Source organism: Muntiacus reevesi, chromosome 8, assembly GCF_963930625.1.
Source record: "Muntiacus reevesi chromosome 8, mMunRee1.1, whole genome shotgun sequence".
Lineage (NCBI taxonomy): Eukaryota > Metazoa > Chordata > Mammalia > Artiodactyla > Cervidae > Muntiacus > Muntiacus reevesi.
The window spans coordinates 75,365,654-75,383,764 of NC_089256.1; the positions used below are offsets into that span (position 1 = coordinate 75,365,654).

At 37.1% G+C, this 18,111-nt stretch overlaps 1 protein-coding gene across 1 annotated transcript in view; it reads right to left on the minus strand.

The window, feature by feature from the left end:
• Positions 1 to 313: 313 nt before the first annotated feature.
• Positions 314 to 18,111, minus strand: part of LOC136172965 (EGF-like and EMI domain-containing protein 1) — a 559,648-nt gene continuing 541,850 nt past the window's right edge. The window contains exons 15-16 of the mRNA XM_065942121.1: positions 17,264 to 17,398; positions 314 to 480 (exon numbers count right to left, since the gene is read on the minus strand). Of these exons, the coding sequence (XP_065798193.1) occupies positions 314 to 480; positions 17,264 to 17,398 (302 nt within the window). The remainder of the gene's footprint in view (positions 481 to 17,263; positions 17,399 to 18,111) is intronic.

An 18,111-nucleotide genomic window follows, 5' to 3' on the forward strand; every position in this document is an offset into this window, starting at 1 on the left:
ATCGCGAACAGGTACCAAGTGGGATGTTGGTCCCAGGGTGCTCCTCTGTAAGTGAACAGAGAAAAACATCCTAATAGTCTTTCTTCCTAAAAACCAAACTCTAATTACTGAGCAGTCTGTTCCCAGGCAAAGACATCTGAAACTAACCCAGTATCCAATCTATTACATATTTAAATTCAAATGATAAAAGAAACCATAAAAATTTAAACATGGACTCTCTGAAAACACTGGTGATCACAACATATTGAAAGATCTACAACTTGGAAGAGATTGTAAAATAACATCAAGGCAAAAAATAAATAAATAAACATTTCTATTCCCTTGACTCTTGCAGATTTCCTGCTTTGGCCCAAGGATAGCTGCCACATAAAACCCTTCTCATGAAGACAGAAGCAACAGGGGACAGGTCACAGTCATTACTACTTTTAACCACCATCACATGTGTTTCATGGCCCAGTCTGCAAATACCAGCATCACTAGCTGCAAAGAAACACAAAATTTAAATGAGAGTGAATTTCACACTTGAGGCAACAGGCAGTTTTACATTTGGATATGACATTCAGAGCTATGTAAAAATACTACTTTGCATACAGATTATTGAATGCTTTGCCTTGGAAACCAGTTCATGTCTGTATGCCAAGAATAAGGGAAAACTGGTGGTGCTGGCTGGCAGAGTCTCTCCTTTAAGTTATAGAAGTCCAAGAAGGAATATAATTTTCCCAAAGTATTTTTTTTATGAAGAAAGGAAACCAGGAAGCCTTGGGAATGGACTTACAGGCATATACAATGAGAGAAATGCAATCTTTGAAAGTCAGAGAAGCTATCATTTCCTCCAAATTGGTGGTGAAAATGACTATAGAAATATATACAATCATGCTAAATAACATAGCACAGTTCATCAGATTATCTTCTTTTAAAAAAATTTAAAGTTCTTGGAAAGCAATATCTGGATACTTCAAAAATTAACTATCATGATACGAGTTACTAATTATTGAAGATCTAAATGTGAAGGCCGTGTAGCTGATTTTTTATAATAACCTTGGTCCACTCAGCATCCCACATCAAAGGTATTATTGTTATTCCAATTTGAAAAATAGGGGAAATGAAAAAAAAAAAACTGATTCATCAGGAGTCATATTCTAAATATATGAATGATTTAAATAAATATTTTTGATTAGAACAATTTTAATGCTTTTTTTTTTTGCTGTCTTTCACTTCTTTCATTTTTTGCTGGCTCTATGAAGACATCAAAGTTGTAACAATACAGATTCCTCTAAGAACTTTCTTCTCTTCTCCATCTCCCTTTTCTATTCATGTCTCAGAATTCCTCTATTCTCCATTTAGATATCTATTTTTCATTGATCATCTTATTCTTAGACTCTTTGTCTATTAAATTCTATGGTTCCACTCCATGAAAATAAGATGCAGATTTTAGATCATGAGGAAGCCGTCATCATAACTAGCATATCTGTGACTGGTCCTCCAGTTAGCATTATAAGTCACACAAGCTTCCAGAGGTAACCGGTCTTTGAAGACACCCCTCTGTACCAAACTTCTAGACTAGTATGCATATGGCCATCATTTTGTCATTTCAGTTCAGTTCAGTCGCTCAGTCATGTCTGACTCTTTGCGACCTCATGAATTGCAGCACGCCAGGCCTCCCTGCCCATCACCAACCCCCAGAGTTTACTCAAATTCATGCCCATCGAGTCGGTGATGCCATCCAGCCATCTCATCCTCTGTCGTCCCCTTCTCCTCCTGCCCCCAATCCCTCCCAGCATCAGGGTCTTTTCCAAAGAGAACTCTTCGCATGAGGTGGCCAAAGGATTGGAGTTTCAGCTTCAACATCAGTCCTTCCAATGAACACCCAGGACTGATCTCCTTTAGGATGAACTGGTTGGATCTCCTTGCAGTCCAAGGGACTCTCAACAGCCTTCTCCAACACCACAGTTCAAAAGCATCAATTTTTCGGCGCTCAGCTTTTCTCACAGTCCAACTCTCATATCCATACATGACCACTGGAAAAACCATAGCCTTGACTAGATGGACCTTTGTTGGCAAAGTAATGTCTCTGCTTTTTAATTGTAAAAGACCCTTGTTTAACATCTGTGTGTACATGTTTTAACAAATAAGAACTTTAGATTGATGAAGAAAGTAGAGAGTCTTACACTATGTGTCCTTTTCAGAGCAGATGCATTTTAATTCAGATAACTAAAAACCACTCCAACTCTTTGACCTCAAAGCTGACACATAATTAATCTTTAATGAGTTATTAATATTCTTTGCAAAGTTTTAAAAGGCCTTGCTAGAGACTAATAAAATTATTAAAATTTAAAAAATTAGTCCTGAACAGATGAGTAGGATATTTTACTATCTTGTCAGGCGGATAATGTATTTGAATACTAAGTATGTGGAAAGTGCTACTTTACACAGGCTGGCCTTTGCAAACATTTGCACTCTTAAAACTATTTGTCCTCTAGCCTTTTCATATATTTTCAACCAGAATAGTCTTATTTTTCATTTTCAAAAAGCTAAAATAGGAGAGAAAAGAGAACATAAGATTCAAGACAGTTGAATCTTAAGACTTCATATTAGATACCACAAAGAACACGTATTTCAAGATTGATAGCAATAATAATTTAAGATGCTAAATATAACTAGAATTCGCATCTTCACCATTTCAACAGAACTGTAGTATTAAGGTAGACACCATTGTTTCTCCTTAGATAATTTTCCAATTTTGAACAAGATGATAGAGATGAAAATCTTTTGTAAAGCATAAAGTGCTAAACAACTTTTATGATGATATGATTATTAAAATACATCAGACTGCTGGACCACATAGTTTAAATTATAGACATTCTCTGCAAAAATGCACACTTCTATGTATACTATATATGGGTATGGCTAGCATTATCCCTTTGCATTCTCTTAAGTTTAAATGTAAATTTAGCAACACAGAGTTGAAATATACAATGGAGATCTTTCACAATTCTATAATATAAGGAAACATAATTTGCTAGTAATAGCCAACACACTTTATCCTTGTGGGAATACAAAGGCAATTTCAGTGATACTACAGAACTTCCTCTTCAAGAACTACAAAGTTTCAGACTGAGCTTGCAAAACAGGAGTTATGTGGAGCCTCTGAGGAAGGTAGGCTTGTCCAGGAAGCCTGAGCTCCTTGCTGCTATGCTGAAGTGAGACACATTCCGTGGTCTGCAAGCTTCCTTCCCTTTATTCTCTACACTCGGACCATTGATTAATGATGGCACAAGAACCCAGTGAGATCAACAGTATCTTAAAATAGGACAATTTCTTTTCCCTAGTTTTTGGGCCTATCATTTTCAATACAGGAAAAAAAAAAAAAAAAATCAGACATCTCCCAGCCTGTGCATCACTATTGTTTCTGAAGCCAAAAGGCAGTTTTTTATTCCAACTTGGAAAGAGCTATTATGATCCATCAGGCATTTACAATTGAGTCACTTCAAACTGTGAACGTTAATACACAGATTTCATTTGATTTTTCCCTCTATGTTCTATCTCCTTTTGGGCCCAGAAGATGGAAATTATTCATAATATAGTAACAGATACTTGCCTTCAACATGTACCTAGACAATAGACTATGTTAGAAAGTTACAATATAATTATATATTGTTGTGCTATCAGTTTATAAGATACTCCCTAATTTTAGAGATGTTAAAATGTGAAAAAACTGTGTCTCAGTGTATATAAATATTGTATGTGTGTGTGCGTGTGTGTAAGGAAGGTAGAGGGAGAAGTTAAAACTTGACAATAGAAAAATTCAATGAGTTTTAAAAGTTACATATTTTTCCAAATATATATCAGCACAATCATTTTAATATGCTCTTTGCATGCTTCACATGAGAGCAAATTTCTGGGTATTTGATTTCATTTCAACATTAATAATTCTAAGGGATTCTGAATCTTTTCCATCATGACTACATTGGACCTGACTTTTGACCTTCAGGAGTGAGAGAGACCAAGAATGAATAAGAGCCATCAATAGAAAATGATGTATGCTGATGGTTAGAAGGGATAATGTATCCTTGAAGAGGTAAGACAATTTTAAACATTTTGTTGACAGAGAACAAAATGGGCTAAACATTTTGTTTCCATCATTGTCAAGCTTCCTGGGATGCTATTTTAATTTATTCGTTTACCATTCAATTTTAATCCTAAATTAAATTGATATTTCATGTTTGTTTTTTTTCAAAAATTACCAAATCCTAAATCACAAATCCTGAGGTTGCCTTCTATTTTTTTTTTCCTTTTCCTTTTCAAACGTGTATGAGTTAGTGATTATCCTTTTCTTCTTGAAAGTCATCTTTCTCTGGAATTATATCTAGGTCATTCTATTTCTTTTCCATCTTTTTCCATATTTTTAAAGCCAGCGTCACAAACACAGGCCCTTCCCCCAGAAAAAAGTGGGTAGAATCCCTGTGGGTTAACTCCCGCAGAGCTGTGGGCCCAGGACCAATAGGAGAGGGCTTGCCCTCCAATAAAGAGGTGCGAACTGATCAAATGTAACTGTCTGTTCCCATACGGGAAGATGTGTCCAGAGTTCCTACATCTGATTTTTTAAAATATTGAATCACGTATTTTAAAATGGAATTTGTCTGCCATTCAAAATACATCTGCAAGTCAAATTCAGCTCTAAGGCTGCCAGTTTGCAACATCTGCTCTAAGTAAATCTTTATCTCACTTGTCGGTTTCCCTTTCTCTAGATCCCCTGAATGTAGGGGATTTAGCAAGTTTCTCTCATAGTCTCCTTGGCTTTCTCCTTTAGTGTCTTCTCCTTAGTTATCTCACCTAAATCATCTATGTTGATGTTCTCACCTCTACCTGCTAGCTCTGATTTCTCCTTTGAGTTTTTAAGATCTGACTTTCAAACAAGTAACTGTTCACGTATGTCTTGTTCAGCATATCTCAAACTATATACACCAAACAATTTTCAAACTTCAAATTTTCATTTTCCATATCTATTCACTAAAACTTGCTACTTGAGTTCCAGTCTTAACACCCTTACTAACTAATCCTGTGGCCTTAGCCAAATGACTTTCTCTGTGCTTCACTTACCTAGAAAAGGGGTTAGTAAATAGTCCCTACCTCACAACGTTATCATGAGGATTAAAAAAATATTGACAAGACAGCAGGCTACAAAATGGACATTTTTTATTGCTATCTCAGATTTGCAGAAGAGATCTCAAGTCACTGTATGTTAATGCTAAGTCAGTTCAGTTGTGTCCGACTCTTTGTGACTCTGTGGGCTGTAACCCGCCAGGATTGCTCTGTCCATGGGATTTTCTGTCTGTGTGCTAGACAACTTATTCAGGTCTTCTTAAAGAAGTGTGAATCTAGTTTTGTGATTTGCACTTGTTTGGTCACTTTGAGGGTATATAACAATTGCTACAGATTAATTTTTAAAGGTTGGTAGAAATTTCCTTTAAGGAGAGAGGGTTTTAGCTTATAATTTACTGCGTGTAGCTATGTGCTAAATGGCCTTCCAAAGGTATGTATGTATTAACCTATTTAATCCTCATAAGAATCTAGTGAGTTGGGTCTTTTATTAGTCCCACTTTATGGATGGAAAAACTAAGGCAAAATAAGTACATATCTATTGCAAGTGGAGAAGACAAAAGGTCAGGACTTACAAGATTTTTGCTTATGAAGGAAATAATGGCATCTGGACACAGTCATACTTCAAACCAAATTAGAACATAAAGTATTCTTCATGTCATACTAGCCCTTATATTTAAACACTAAAAAATTATAGCACTAGAGTGAATACACATTCAACAAGTAAAACTAAATATTCAGTCATAGTAGATAAAAAATTCCAAAACACAGTGGACCATAAACAAAACTAATAACACACAAAGAGTCTGTGCATCTATATATATGAAAGGTGTGTGTACTGGAAAGTAGAACTTTTTGATGACTCACTGTGTAGAAATAATAATTTATTTTGTGCTCTGCCAGATATTCAATTTAGGGCTCTGGAAGCAAGAAGCAAGAGTAATCATGGATTACAGTAGGCAACTAGCCAGCTATATTTACCAACACACAAAGAGAATTTTAAACACTATTTAGAGTAGGCAGATCTAAAAAACACAAAACACTGAGACCACTCAGCAAGTGCAAAATGCAAAGAAAATTCTTTGGGTCATTATTTATGTTAGATGATGAACAGGACTTATAATCTGCTTCTGATTTACAGCTTCTGTCGGCAGGCTCAGTCCAGTTGGACAGGCAGATACGCCGGCTGGTATCAAGGTCCTGCTGAGAACTATCATTACTGATATAGTAGAGCAGGCAGCTTAGGTTGTGGAAATAAGTTGGACAAGCTGCATACAGATAAACAAAAAACATCCTCCCTCCATTGTTAAATTGAGCATAGGCTCCTATGGAACTTGACATTTCAACAACGCTCTTGGCTATGTCTGTCAACCTACATATATGAGGTCAAAAAGAAAAAAAAAGGACAACCTTAATGAAACTTCCTGACTTCTTAAGTTTTTAATAATTTTTCTCTATTTTCTTTAAATTTTTACAAGCAGGCAGCTGCACAATTTAACATTAATAACTATAGTCTCACCTTATATCTAGCATTTGCATGAACTTTATTGTTTATCTAGTCCTCAGTTACTAATTACATAACTCCTGACAAGTTACTTAATTCTTCCTAGAGTTAGCTTCCTCATTCATGAAATGGGGATATTGCTTCCCAGGTAGATCAGTGGTAAAGAAGCTCCCTGCTAATGTAGAAGACACAGGCGACACAAGTTTGATCCCTGGGTTGGGAAGATTCCCTGGAGTAGGAAATGGCAACTGGCTCCAGTATTCTTGCCTGGAAAATTTCATAGCCAGAGGAGCCTCGCAGGCTACAGTCCATGGGTCACAGGGAGTCAGACATGTCTGAGCATACACATACACACACACACACACACACACACACACACACACACATACACACACACACATATTGACGAAAAAGACGTATACAGTGAACACACAAATAGCACTTGACTAGCATGAGCTTTTAGCAATTTATTATCACTTATTTATTTATTATCACATTTATTTATCAATTTATTATACAGCATATACCTATAGCTATTGTATGGTGCTACTTACTACATATTGCATTATATATTATTACATAGATATCACATATTGTATATTGTCTAGTTAAACCCCTTTTGTTTATAAAAACTAAAAGTCACAGACATTTATTCACTATTCTAATGTGGCTCTGTTATATTCAGAAGAAATGATTGCATACATTGGAGGTGAGTACAGAAAAGCATAAATCAAGGGTCTTGAGAAGAAGCAAAGAACCACAAAAAACTTCATCGGTGTTTGGTGTTGTTATTCATTAAAATCTTTGAAAAAATCTTCTTTTGAAAAGTTCTTTCAGAAATGGAGCACCAACAAAGCTATCGTGCTGGGCAAAAGCTTTCCTTCTCCTTGCACCACTGCTGTTATCTTAAAAGTTTTAACAATTCAATCTGGTTTATTTAGGCTAGTGAATATTTTTTTCAGTTCCATAAGCTTTGTTTCTCATGTCTTTTTTTGACTCGATGGATTATTTCTATGAAACTTTAATTCCAAACTGTTCTGCTAAGTTTCAAGAATGTTCTTTAATTGAGTCTAGAAAATTTTTAACGAGCATCCCTTGTAAACCAAGAGCTGGGGAATACAAAAAATGAATGATCATTTTAATCATGTATAAACATACAATTATAATACACTGTGATGGGCAATGCTACATAGGGCAATGAAGGGATTTAGTGGTTTGTTTGTTTACATATACTGAAAAATAAAAATCCCTGAAATATTTTATCAGGCAACAAAAATGAAGGTAGAAAAAAAATTATTTAGGGGAAGAACAATGAATAACAGCACCATGTTTTAAAAGCACATGTGCTTGGGGGAATGATAAAGGTATGTGGGATACAGGTGAGAACAGCCACATTATGATGGGCTTAAAACTCTTTATGGAATTTTGTAAGGCACCAGTAATTTGTTGAAGGTTATAAAGTTACAAGAGGTTGAATGTTTTTAAAAGATCTAACTGAGACATTATGGAAGTTGATAAAAGCAGGGGAAAGAGCAGCCCTGGGACCCACCACTCTTCACCGTAAAGCTCTTCTCTCAGTGCACTGTGACTCTCTTCCGTTCCCATAGACGATGCGGAGATGAACGCATTGGTAATGACATACCCATCAGTCCTCAGCCACATCCCTATTTTAAAACTGAATTTGCACAATAGCTTTTTGAAAGGCCTGTCACTGCTTTAGTGTCGCCTCTGGTCCCACCTCTCTGTGGGAGCTGACATTTTGCTGATACTTCATCAGACTGGACCGCCTGCCGAGAAGCAGATTGGTAAAGGATATGCATCTCACTGCTGGAAAGGATGGGAGATGTATTATTTAAATACAATTTATTTTACAGCAACTTTAAAAATCAAATTGAGGATTGCTTCAGAGAGGTTGGAAGTATATTATTGCACCTCACCTCTTTGTGCCTGGTGATGCTTAACACTCAAAACTGTTCTAATAGTTTTTTGTTTGTTTTATCTTATTTTACTTTACAAGTGTTCTTTTTTCTACTTTAGATAATCATCTTTTTTTATATAACAGTTTGTCAAAAAGGAGATGCTAGCACTAGTTTAGGGTCGGTATGTTACAGGAAGTTGGAAACAGCTTAGAGGTTGTTGGAGGGGCCACTTGTTTTCTCATGATCTGAGTTAATACTCCAGTTACATGAACTGAGAGAAAAAGGAAAAGGGGTATGAATCTACACATAAAGCAATGCAATGATTTTTGGTCTATTTTTTGAATCTCAAATCTATTAAGCTAAATAATTTTTGTTCCAAAAATAAAATAGACTAGCTTGATAGCAAATTTTTTGTTGGTTGAAGCTGTTTGTTGGTTAATTTAATTCAACCCAAATGTCAACTTAGTCACCTGCTTAGAAACAGGAAAAATCAACACCTGAAAAGTTACGAATTCTTAATATTAAAACAGAAAGTAAAGATTAAGAAATCATTCAGATTTCTAGGGTTTCCCTGATAGCGCAGTTGGTAAAGAATCCCCTTGCAATGCAGGAGACCCTGGTTCGATTCCTGGGTCGGGAAGATCCACTGGAGAAGGGAAAGGCTACCCACTCCAGTATTCTTGCCTGGAGAACTCCATGGACTGTATGGACTCCATGGGGTCGCAAAGAGTCAGACACAACTGAGTGACTTTCACTTTCACTTTCAGATTTCTAAGAGTTTTCAGACTGCAATTATTTGCTAGCCACTGGTACACTGGAGCTGTTAGTACCAGCTTGGAAAGTCAATGGTTAATTTGCAACCTGCTAAATTTTGGGGAATTTTCTGAGACAGTTGACATCACATTGGTTGCTTAAAATCACTTAGGTGGGAATATTACACAGGAAATTGTCAAATGAACCAAAACAGGGTTTTTCTATTTCAGAGAATCAGTAGTTAAATGTTTATCAATTTGTTTACAGAAGGTTCACACCTGTCTTTATTAGGGTTTTCATGGCATTTAATGACTTTGACCATCATCACCTCATGATGAATTATCATTTCATGATATTTGATCATATTTGATAAAACTTGTTTGATTATATAATATTTAAAAGTTGTATTTGGAATTGGTATCTCCCTGCCTGGGGTTTTCCAGGTGGCACAGTGATGCCAATGCAGGAGATGAAAGAGATGCAGGTCGATCCCTGGTTTGGGAAGATCCCTTGGAGTAGGAAATGGCAACCCACAAAAGTATTCTTGCTTAAAAAATTCCACGGACAGAGGAGTTGGCCGGCTACAGTCCATGGAGCTGAAAGAGTTGGACACAACCAAGACGGCGCACACACACACACACACACATACATACACATCTTCCTTTCAGTATCTTCTCCCTTATCCTCTTCTAATTTTCTCTTCTTCATAGTGAAGGGGTCTGTTTTGTAAACACTCATAAGAAATCATGGCAGAATTTAGAGAAGTGATAACAAAGACCGAGGGAAAGAAAATGGGATTTCTGAAAAAAGGGAAGTGAAGTGTCCAAATTTACTAATTTTTTTAAAGCAGTTTAGTGGTATTGTCAAGTTATGCTCAATATCCACCTCATCTGAAACAGGAGAAAAAAATCTTAAAGAGCAACAAGATAAATTGGACTGAAGAACACATATCTTCACTATATGGGAACAGGAAATGGCAACCCACCCCAGTGTCCTTGCCTGGAGAATCCCAGGGACGGGGGAGCCTGGTGGGCTGCCATCTATGGGGTCGTACAGAGTCGGACACGACTGAAGTGACTTAGCAGCAGCAGCAGCAGCAAGACCACCAGATGACACTTTAAGAATAGACAACTATCTCAGGTGTTTAGTGTGTGACTGGTCTGAAGATGATACATTTTCTCCCTTGTAAAGGAGAAAAATAGTTAAGAAGTACATGTGGGAAAGACAGAAATGTAAAAAGGAGAAAAATAATCACTAACAGTCCTTAGAGATGGCCATTATTAACATCTGCTGTCCTTTCTACTACAATTTCCCACACACATACATGTGTACAGGTTTTTTACAAATTTGGAGCATTCTCTATATACAACTTTTAATGTATATTTAATGTCAATTCTCCCAACGTTACACATTCATCCAAAACATGAATCTTAATGGCCTCAGAATAGTCCACTGATGTGTTATAGGATTTGTTTACTCATTCTTGCTCTGCGTGGCTACTTAGGTTACTTTTATTTTGTACTTTAGCTAGTAGAAATAATACTGGGATAAAGAAAAAGCTGGGATCACTTCTGAGATTATTTGGTAACAGGCCTGATATATGAGACCAAACCTTCATAGAGATGGTACGCTCTATCAAGGGTGTGAGTGTCTATTCAACCATAACTGTCACTAACCCTGATACTGGCTAGCAAGAAGAAAGAAAATGTATTGTCTACCATAATTCAGATAGTTTTCTCACACAGTGAAAGCAACTCTTTTAAAAAGGAATTATTTTGCCCAAGTATTTGTATTTATAACTTCTAATAATTGGAATTTATATAAAGTCAATATCTTTAGAAATGCTTTTTGTCTCTCCTACCTTTAAAACATATTACCTTGTATAGCCTACAAGTATTTTTACAGTTCATTATGCAGAATAACTAAGTTTTAAAATTCTGTAAGCAGCAGAGTATTTATAAAAATATATATGCGTTTTTTCAAACATAAACCCCTTTTTAAAATGCCACACACATTTCTTGTGGAGTACATGAAGCATTTTTAATGAGTCCTATGCTTTGTTTCCATTCATTTTCCTAAATATCCTATAAGGATTATTATATAATTTGTGTTTCTGTGTGTGTAAAATCAAATAATAGCATATAACATTAAAATTGAACTGGTCTAGAAGTTGGGGAATATTTTTGCCTATCCAAATCAATTTATTATCTCATATATCAGATTGCCAATAAAGTTAGAATTGTCACCTAGAAGTCTCTTGGGACTTTCATAGTATATTCTCCTTGGTTTTGAAATCTTTGACTGGAAGATAGTTGCAACATAACAGTTAAAATTAATATTTTAAAGAATGAACAGTTTATCTTTCTCTCTCCTTGTTTCTAAGTAGTCTATTTATATCACCTAACAATTGAAACAGATATATCACTATCTGTTTAATAATTATTTCACTAAAATTGAGTTAGACAAGAGAAAATGTCACTTCACTTTGGAAATAGCAAGCTACTACCTTTTAAATATGTAAATTATTACCTTTAAGCTTTTTTTAAAGGAAACAAGTAGGTTAGGGATAGCCAACTGCTGCACTAGCAAAGTTTATACCTTCTGAAAGGCTGTCAACAGTGCCAGAATGACAGTCCTAAAGTACAAATGATCTAGTTATATCTAGAAAAATCATCAGGCAACAATCTTGTTCTATCACTCTTGCTAGAGGTTTACCCTTGGGGGCAGTCATGCATTTTCCCAAATGATCAGATGATTAGCTAAGTGCTAAATACTACCCTAATGTTACACTTCATATTTACATTTAAGTTTCCGGTTTTATTTGTTTGTTTGTTTATAGAAAATTCTAAGCACTAGCAGCTAATTCAGATCAATGTTCACATCTCATAACATCATAGACAATCCAAACACTAGACTTTTGCTAACCTTGATCAGAAACATTTAAAATAGTAAGGTAAAAATACCGTCATTACCATCCAGCCCACAGCTTTTCTCAAGTTTTCAAGTAACTGTTTCATGGTGGATGAAGTAGAAAAGGCAATACAGGCAGGGTTAACAGAGGTTATGTAAGAATTACAAGCAGAAAAGGAGATAGCAAAGTAGCAGTTCTACACACTCTTTGAAGCAGATTCAGTTTGACTAATCACTTTTTATCAGTCTCTAATCTGTTCCCACTCTGACAAGAATGAGAAATACAGTCTAGCAGATTTTTAAAGTGCCTTTCAATATAACTTTAAATAGTATGCTATGATAGATGGGTTCCAAATATCTCCTAGCTTGCAGGTCTTTTGCAATGAGATTTTGCCACTCCTCTCATCAGGAGGCAGAATCTCTTTCTCCTCCCCTTGAATCTGGCTGTCCTTATGACTTACTTTAACCAACAGAAAGTGACAGAAGTAACTCTGTGTGGCTTCCAAAGGTAGGCTTTTGAGACACTGTAGTTTCTGCTTTTCTACTTTTGGATGCTCTTTCTTAGATTGCTGTCTTAAGGCTGTGATGCCTTGAGGAAGCCCAAGCTAACCTCCAGCCATCATGTACGGATGTGAAAGTTGGACCACAAAGAAGACTGAGGGCTAAAGAATTGATGCCTTTGAACTGTGCTGTTGGAGAAGACTCTTGAGAGTCACTTGGACAGCAAGGAGATCAAACCAGTCAATCTTAAAGGGAATCAACCCTGAATCCTCAATGGAAGGACTTATGCTGAAGCTGAAGCTCTAATACTTGGGCCACCTGATGCAAAGAGGCGACTTATTGGAAAAGACCCTAATGCTGGGAAAGATTGAGGGCAGGAGAAGGGGGCAACAGAGAATGGGACAGTTGAATGGCATCACTGACTCAATGGACATGAACTTGGGCAAACTCCAAGAGATAGTGAGGGAGAAGAAGGCCTGGCAGGCTGTAGTCCACAGGCTCGCAAAGAGTCAGACATGATTTAGCAACTGAACAATGACAAAGGTAACCTTGTGTAAATGCTATGTACAGGAAAGGCTGGATATCCCTGCTCCCAGCTGATCTACTAGCTAGAAGCAGCCACTAGTGACTGCAGGTGAGACAAGAGGGAGAATCATCTTATCAGTCCAAACAATCAAAGTTGTTGTTGGCAGGATTTGGTACCAAATATTGAGGTTTTTCAATACAATAGATAATTAAAACATACACTCTTACACTGTAGCTCACAGAGCAGTTTTGAAAAAGCATTTATAAAGCTAGCAACTTTAATAAATTTGCTGGTCATCTAGTCTAGGTTAATAACTTACATAGGGTACAGGCTTTTCCCATGTAACCAGGAAGACAGTCACAGTTTCCAGTTTCTTTGTTGCACTGACCTCCATTCTCACAGGGTCCACAGAAGAATTGGCATGCTGGTCCCCAGAGGCCATCAGGGCAGGCTTGTAAAATAAAACAAGAAAGAAAGAAAGGAGCTATTTATTACCACCTTGTAATAAATCTCAAGGTGGTCCCAGATTTCTGCTGTTGCCTAAATAATGAGTAGGAAAATGTGTGTGTGTGTGTGTGTGTGTGTGTGTGTGTGTGTGTGTGTGTGTGTGTGTGTGACTGAGCTGCAAAGAAAGAAACATTCAGAGTAGCTCCTAAGGATTTATCACACTTCCAAAATAATCCATGAAGAAATCAACATGAGGCCATATCTTGTCACTTTGGAAACACACATACAGAGGCTGGCTTTTTGCTGAAAACGTGGTTTCTCAGACAGTAACAATGGAAGCAATTTTGACGTATATTTTTGGAGGCAGTTGCACAGAACATGATCTGAAATGAGATGTAATCTATAAAGGAAGCTTGGAAGGTGCAGTGCTTGGGATTTGTTCCACCTGAACCCTCTTTTCCCAGTCTTTGCTTATTTTCTAAGCCAGAATAATCATTCCAGAGGTTTGTAATTTCTGTATTTCACAAGACTGTGCAATGTATAAGGGGGAGACAGAGAGACTTGTGCTGCTTTGCTGAATGTTCTTGAACTAGAAAAGGATGGCTGATACTGCAGGGACCACTGAAGGTTCAGTTAGAAGTTTCAATCTCCACTGAAACCACTGGAATTTGAAACCTGGTGGAAAGCATGCTTTTAACACAGGGAAAACAGTGAGACTTTCTTAAACATGCGATCATTATAGAAAGTTACATAAAACCAAATTTGGCTATCAAATATCTTCAAGTCTTGGGCAGAGCTTCTGAATAACAGAATTATTAATTATTTTAGGATGTTCATACCATTCTTGGCTTCTGTTGGTCACTTCTTCTGTGCCAAGCATTTTACATAAATTAGCTGACATTTTCATAAAAATCCCTATATGACATAGCAACTTTATCTCCACTTACATAAGAAACTAAAACTTGGAGAGGTTAAGTGACTTATTCTGGGTCACGGTTAATAAGTAGCAATGTCAGTATTGGAATCAGAACTGGCTTTTGAAATTGGTGCTCTCAGTCAGTCACTACACTCAGCTTCTGTGATGATACTACTAGTACTCAGCACTTTTCATGTCAATTAACTGGCTCTTAGGGTTCCATCAGAGTTCAAAATTTCATCAATATGGAACTAGTCTAAGAAATCGGTCCTTTTAATGGTGACACAAAGGCTTAACAGGCCTCCTTAGAGAGACGCAAGAGACTTGCTGGACCAGAGTCCTCCACAGTCAAGTCTGTTTGCACCTGGGGTCCAAAATACCCCAGGCTACAAACTAATCAAGGCAAGGCAAAGATGCTGATATTTTTTTCCTCTCTCTCTTTTTTGCTATTTCACAGATTAGTGTAGAACTAGCTCTACTGCTCTTAAAAGTCATCAGTGATGGGCTAAATAAGGCCCGGTGCTGATTATGGAGAGGACTGTTCATTAGTGCCATTGAAACAATTTTAGTCTTTAATTAACCATTCATCTGCAATCTAGACACAGGTCTGGAGTCAAGATTTTTAAAGATATGCCTGGCTCTAGGAGCACTTGGGCTACTTCACTCTTTGAAAAAAGAGAAAGAAGAACAACAGGCCTGATTTTCATCATGAACAACACTTGGAGAGCTTTTCTTGCCTTCATTTTAGCTGCCAATCATGGTGATCCTGTTCACCCGCTCCAGTCTGAGTCATAATTTCATTTTGTGGTTAGACAAAAATATCAGAATTGGACAAAGTTATCTGATTAAAAAATAATATGTTTTCCTGAGACTATGGTGACCTCTCTATTTTGCTGATTTACATATACTTTCAACTCATTTTCCTTCACAGTGGGAATCTCAAAAGCATTTTCCAATATAGTATATTCAGCAGTTGCTTTGAGAAAATGTTATCAGAATAAATTAAATTTACCCAGGTGTGTATATATGATATTGTCTCCTATGTGTTGACTTCTAGGGTACAACTTCTCTAGTAGGGAAATGAATGAGGGGCTGACTCATAATCAGTTGAAGCAGAAGGAGGTTTAGGTATTGGAATGGGACCCACTCTTATACCATGTTCAATGCATTTGTATAATGTCAGCCTTCTGTTCCCTCATGTTCTCTTCCTCATTACCTAGAAAGTCCCTCCAGCTGCAGAAAAAGCCCTAATCTCTACAAAATCTTGTTTACGTACTCTAGTTCCACAGCCAGGTCCACAGTCACAGGTCAACCTGGAAGACCCTTATTCCCTTTCAGTCAGCTTGGACAAACCCTGCAGACCCTGTGAAGATGATAATGTAAGGGCAATGTGTAATATACAATAGTCAAGGACAACCTTCCACTCCAGGCCCAGCCTCTGTAAGTGAACCCAATATTATGACGGTTTCCATTCAAATCTATCATCGCCTCCTGATTTTAAACAAGATTGCTTTGGATCACTTCACAGGCAAAAAGTACACTTGCCATTAGTTGTGATAACTGTACTTATATGTTCAGATCTGCTATGTGCTAAAAGGAAATAAACACTGTGGTAATTTCCCCTAAATAAAATAGTAAGAACTGCTTAATTCATAATGTATAATATGAGAAAAAGAATAAAGAACAAAGAGAAAAAGAATAAAAATTATTGAATCATATTTATATATTTATTTAAGAAAATATAGTAATTATTGAGCAACCTCTATATGTCCTGATTGTTTCAGTAGTCTGGGGATACTTTGGTAAAAAATAAATAAATAGTTACCCTTCCCTTGTTGGGACTCAGCTTCCAGCAGGAAGTGTGCAGGCAATAAACATTAGACATAATAATAATTAGAAAATATGGTATGTTAGATGATGTTAAGCACTTTGGAAAAATACAGAAGTTCAAGGAGACTTGCAGGTTGCAATTTTGAGTAGCATGGTACTGACAAGATTCACTAAAAAGGTAACACAATCCATTTTGAGAAAATGAGACAGCCATGCAGATGCCTTAGGAGAAGCATTCCCTGAGTCCACAATCCAGAGAGAGCTGTTACTAACATCTTGGAATACCTTTTTCCAAATTTTATATGCACCTACACATGCATGTATCTATACATGTTACTTATCATTGGAATTATGCTGCACACAAACTTTTGTATTTATAGATTTACAAAGAAATTATTCACAGAGATTTCAGAAAGGAGCACACTAATAATCATGTTTAAAATTTTCAAAATGCTTCTATGGTTTCCACTGCATTTGTTTGAGCTGCCCAGCTTTAGATGTAAAGAAAATGATTCTTTCACTCTGAAAGTTAGCAGCCCTCACTTGATTAAGTCAGCTCAAAGAAGTGATCGGCCAGCTCTCATCTTCTTAGGATGAGATTCTCTGCAATGTGATCTTTCGTCCCTTGCTCAAGCCAGCAAAGGGACAGCTAACATCACAGGCTAAGAAGACAAGGTTAAATGGCTTTATTGCCCCCCTGTCTCAGATTCCTCACCTGCAAATGGGGGATTGATAAAAGTTTACTGATTTTCCAAGGATCTGGGTGGGGTTGAGTAACTAATTAATGATCGGAGGGTGCTAAACCAAAGCTGAGCATTGTTATTAGAGAAGAAAGAAAATTTATCATCCGATTGTACCTCTCTGGCATCTGTTGCCTTGGTAACCAGATTTGCAGGTGCAACTGCCATTTCTGGCACTGCATTCCAGGGTGTTCTCCTCCACGCACTGACATTCTGAAGAGCAGCCAGCTCCGTAGACCCCCTTGGGACAGTCTGCAAGCAGATTGAGGCAAAGCGGTCACCTGAAATCCATGCTTTGTTCCTTTTACATTGTGAGTGCACAGGCATGTAGTTCTGTGGAGCCTGATTATGGGAAAAACAAGGGGATCATCCTGGCTGCCAAAAAAATAGGGAAACAAATGTCTTTCAAATCAAGCAATTCATGTGCTTTTTGGCAACTGGATGTGAACAGTGAAGCCTGAACTACTTAAAAGGCTTTGGTGCTTCTGGGAGAGAAATTGCTTCTCAATGTGCTCCATTGGTGCCTGCAGTTTATACTCTCCAAAGGCTGCTGACGCCTGCCAGGCCCCATATCCATCCTTTCACAGCTTGGCAATGATAGACAAGCATTGACGGGAAGGCTCGCCATTGTTTTCATTCCCTTTCATTATATGGTAATCTGCAATAATTTTACATCATGTAGATGACCCCAAACCTTCATCCTGACAGCACCATTATCTTGGCCACATCTTTGGCAAATGGTGCCTCCCTTTCCTTCATCATTTTCCCTGTGCTGTTGAGTTTTAGGTATGCTAGTCAGCACAGGAATTCTAATTTGAGAAAGTCCCACCTTTGCATTCAGGGAAACGTACCATTATCTTAGTTATCTTTTTGAGGAGTTATAGTGCTTCAATTTCCTTTCCAAAATATAACTGACAACTTTTTTCTCCCACATTAGAGGAGTCTAAGGGACTCAAATAAAGTGC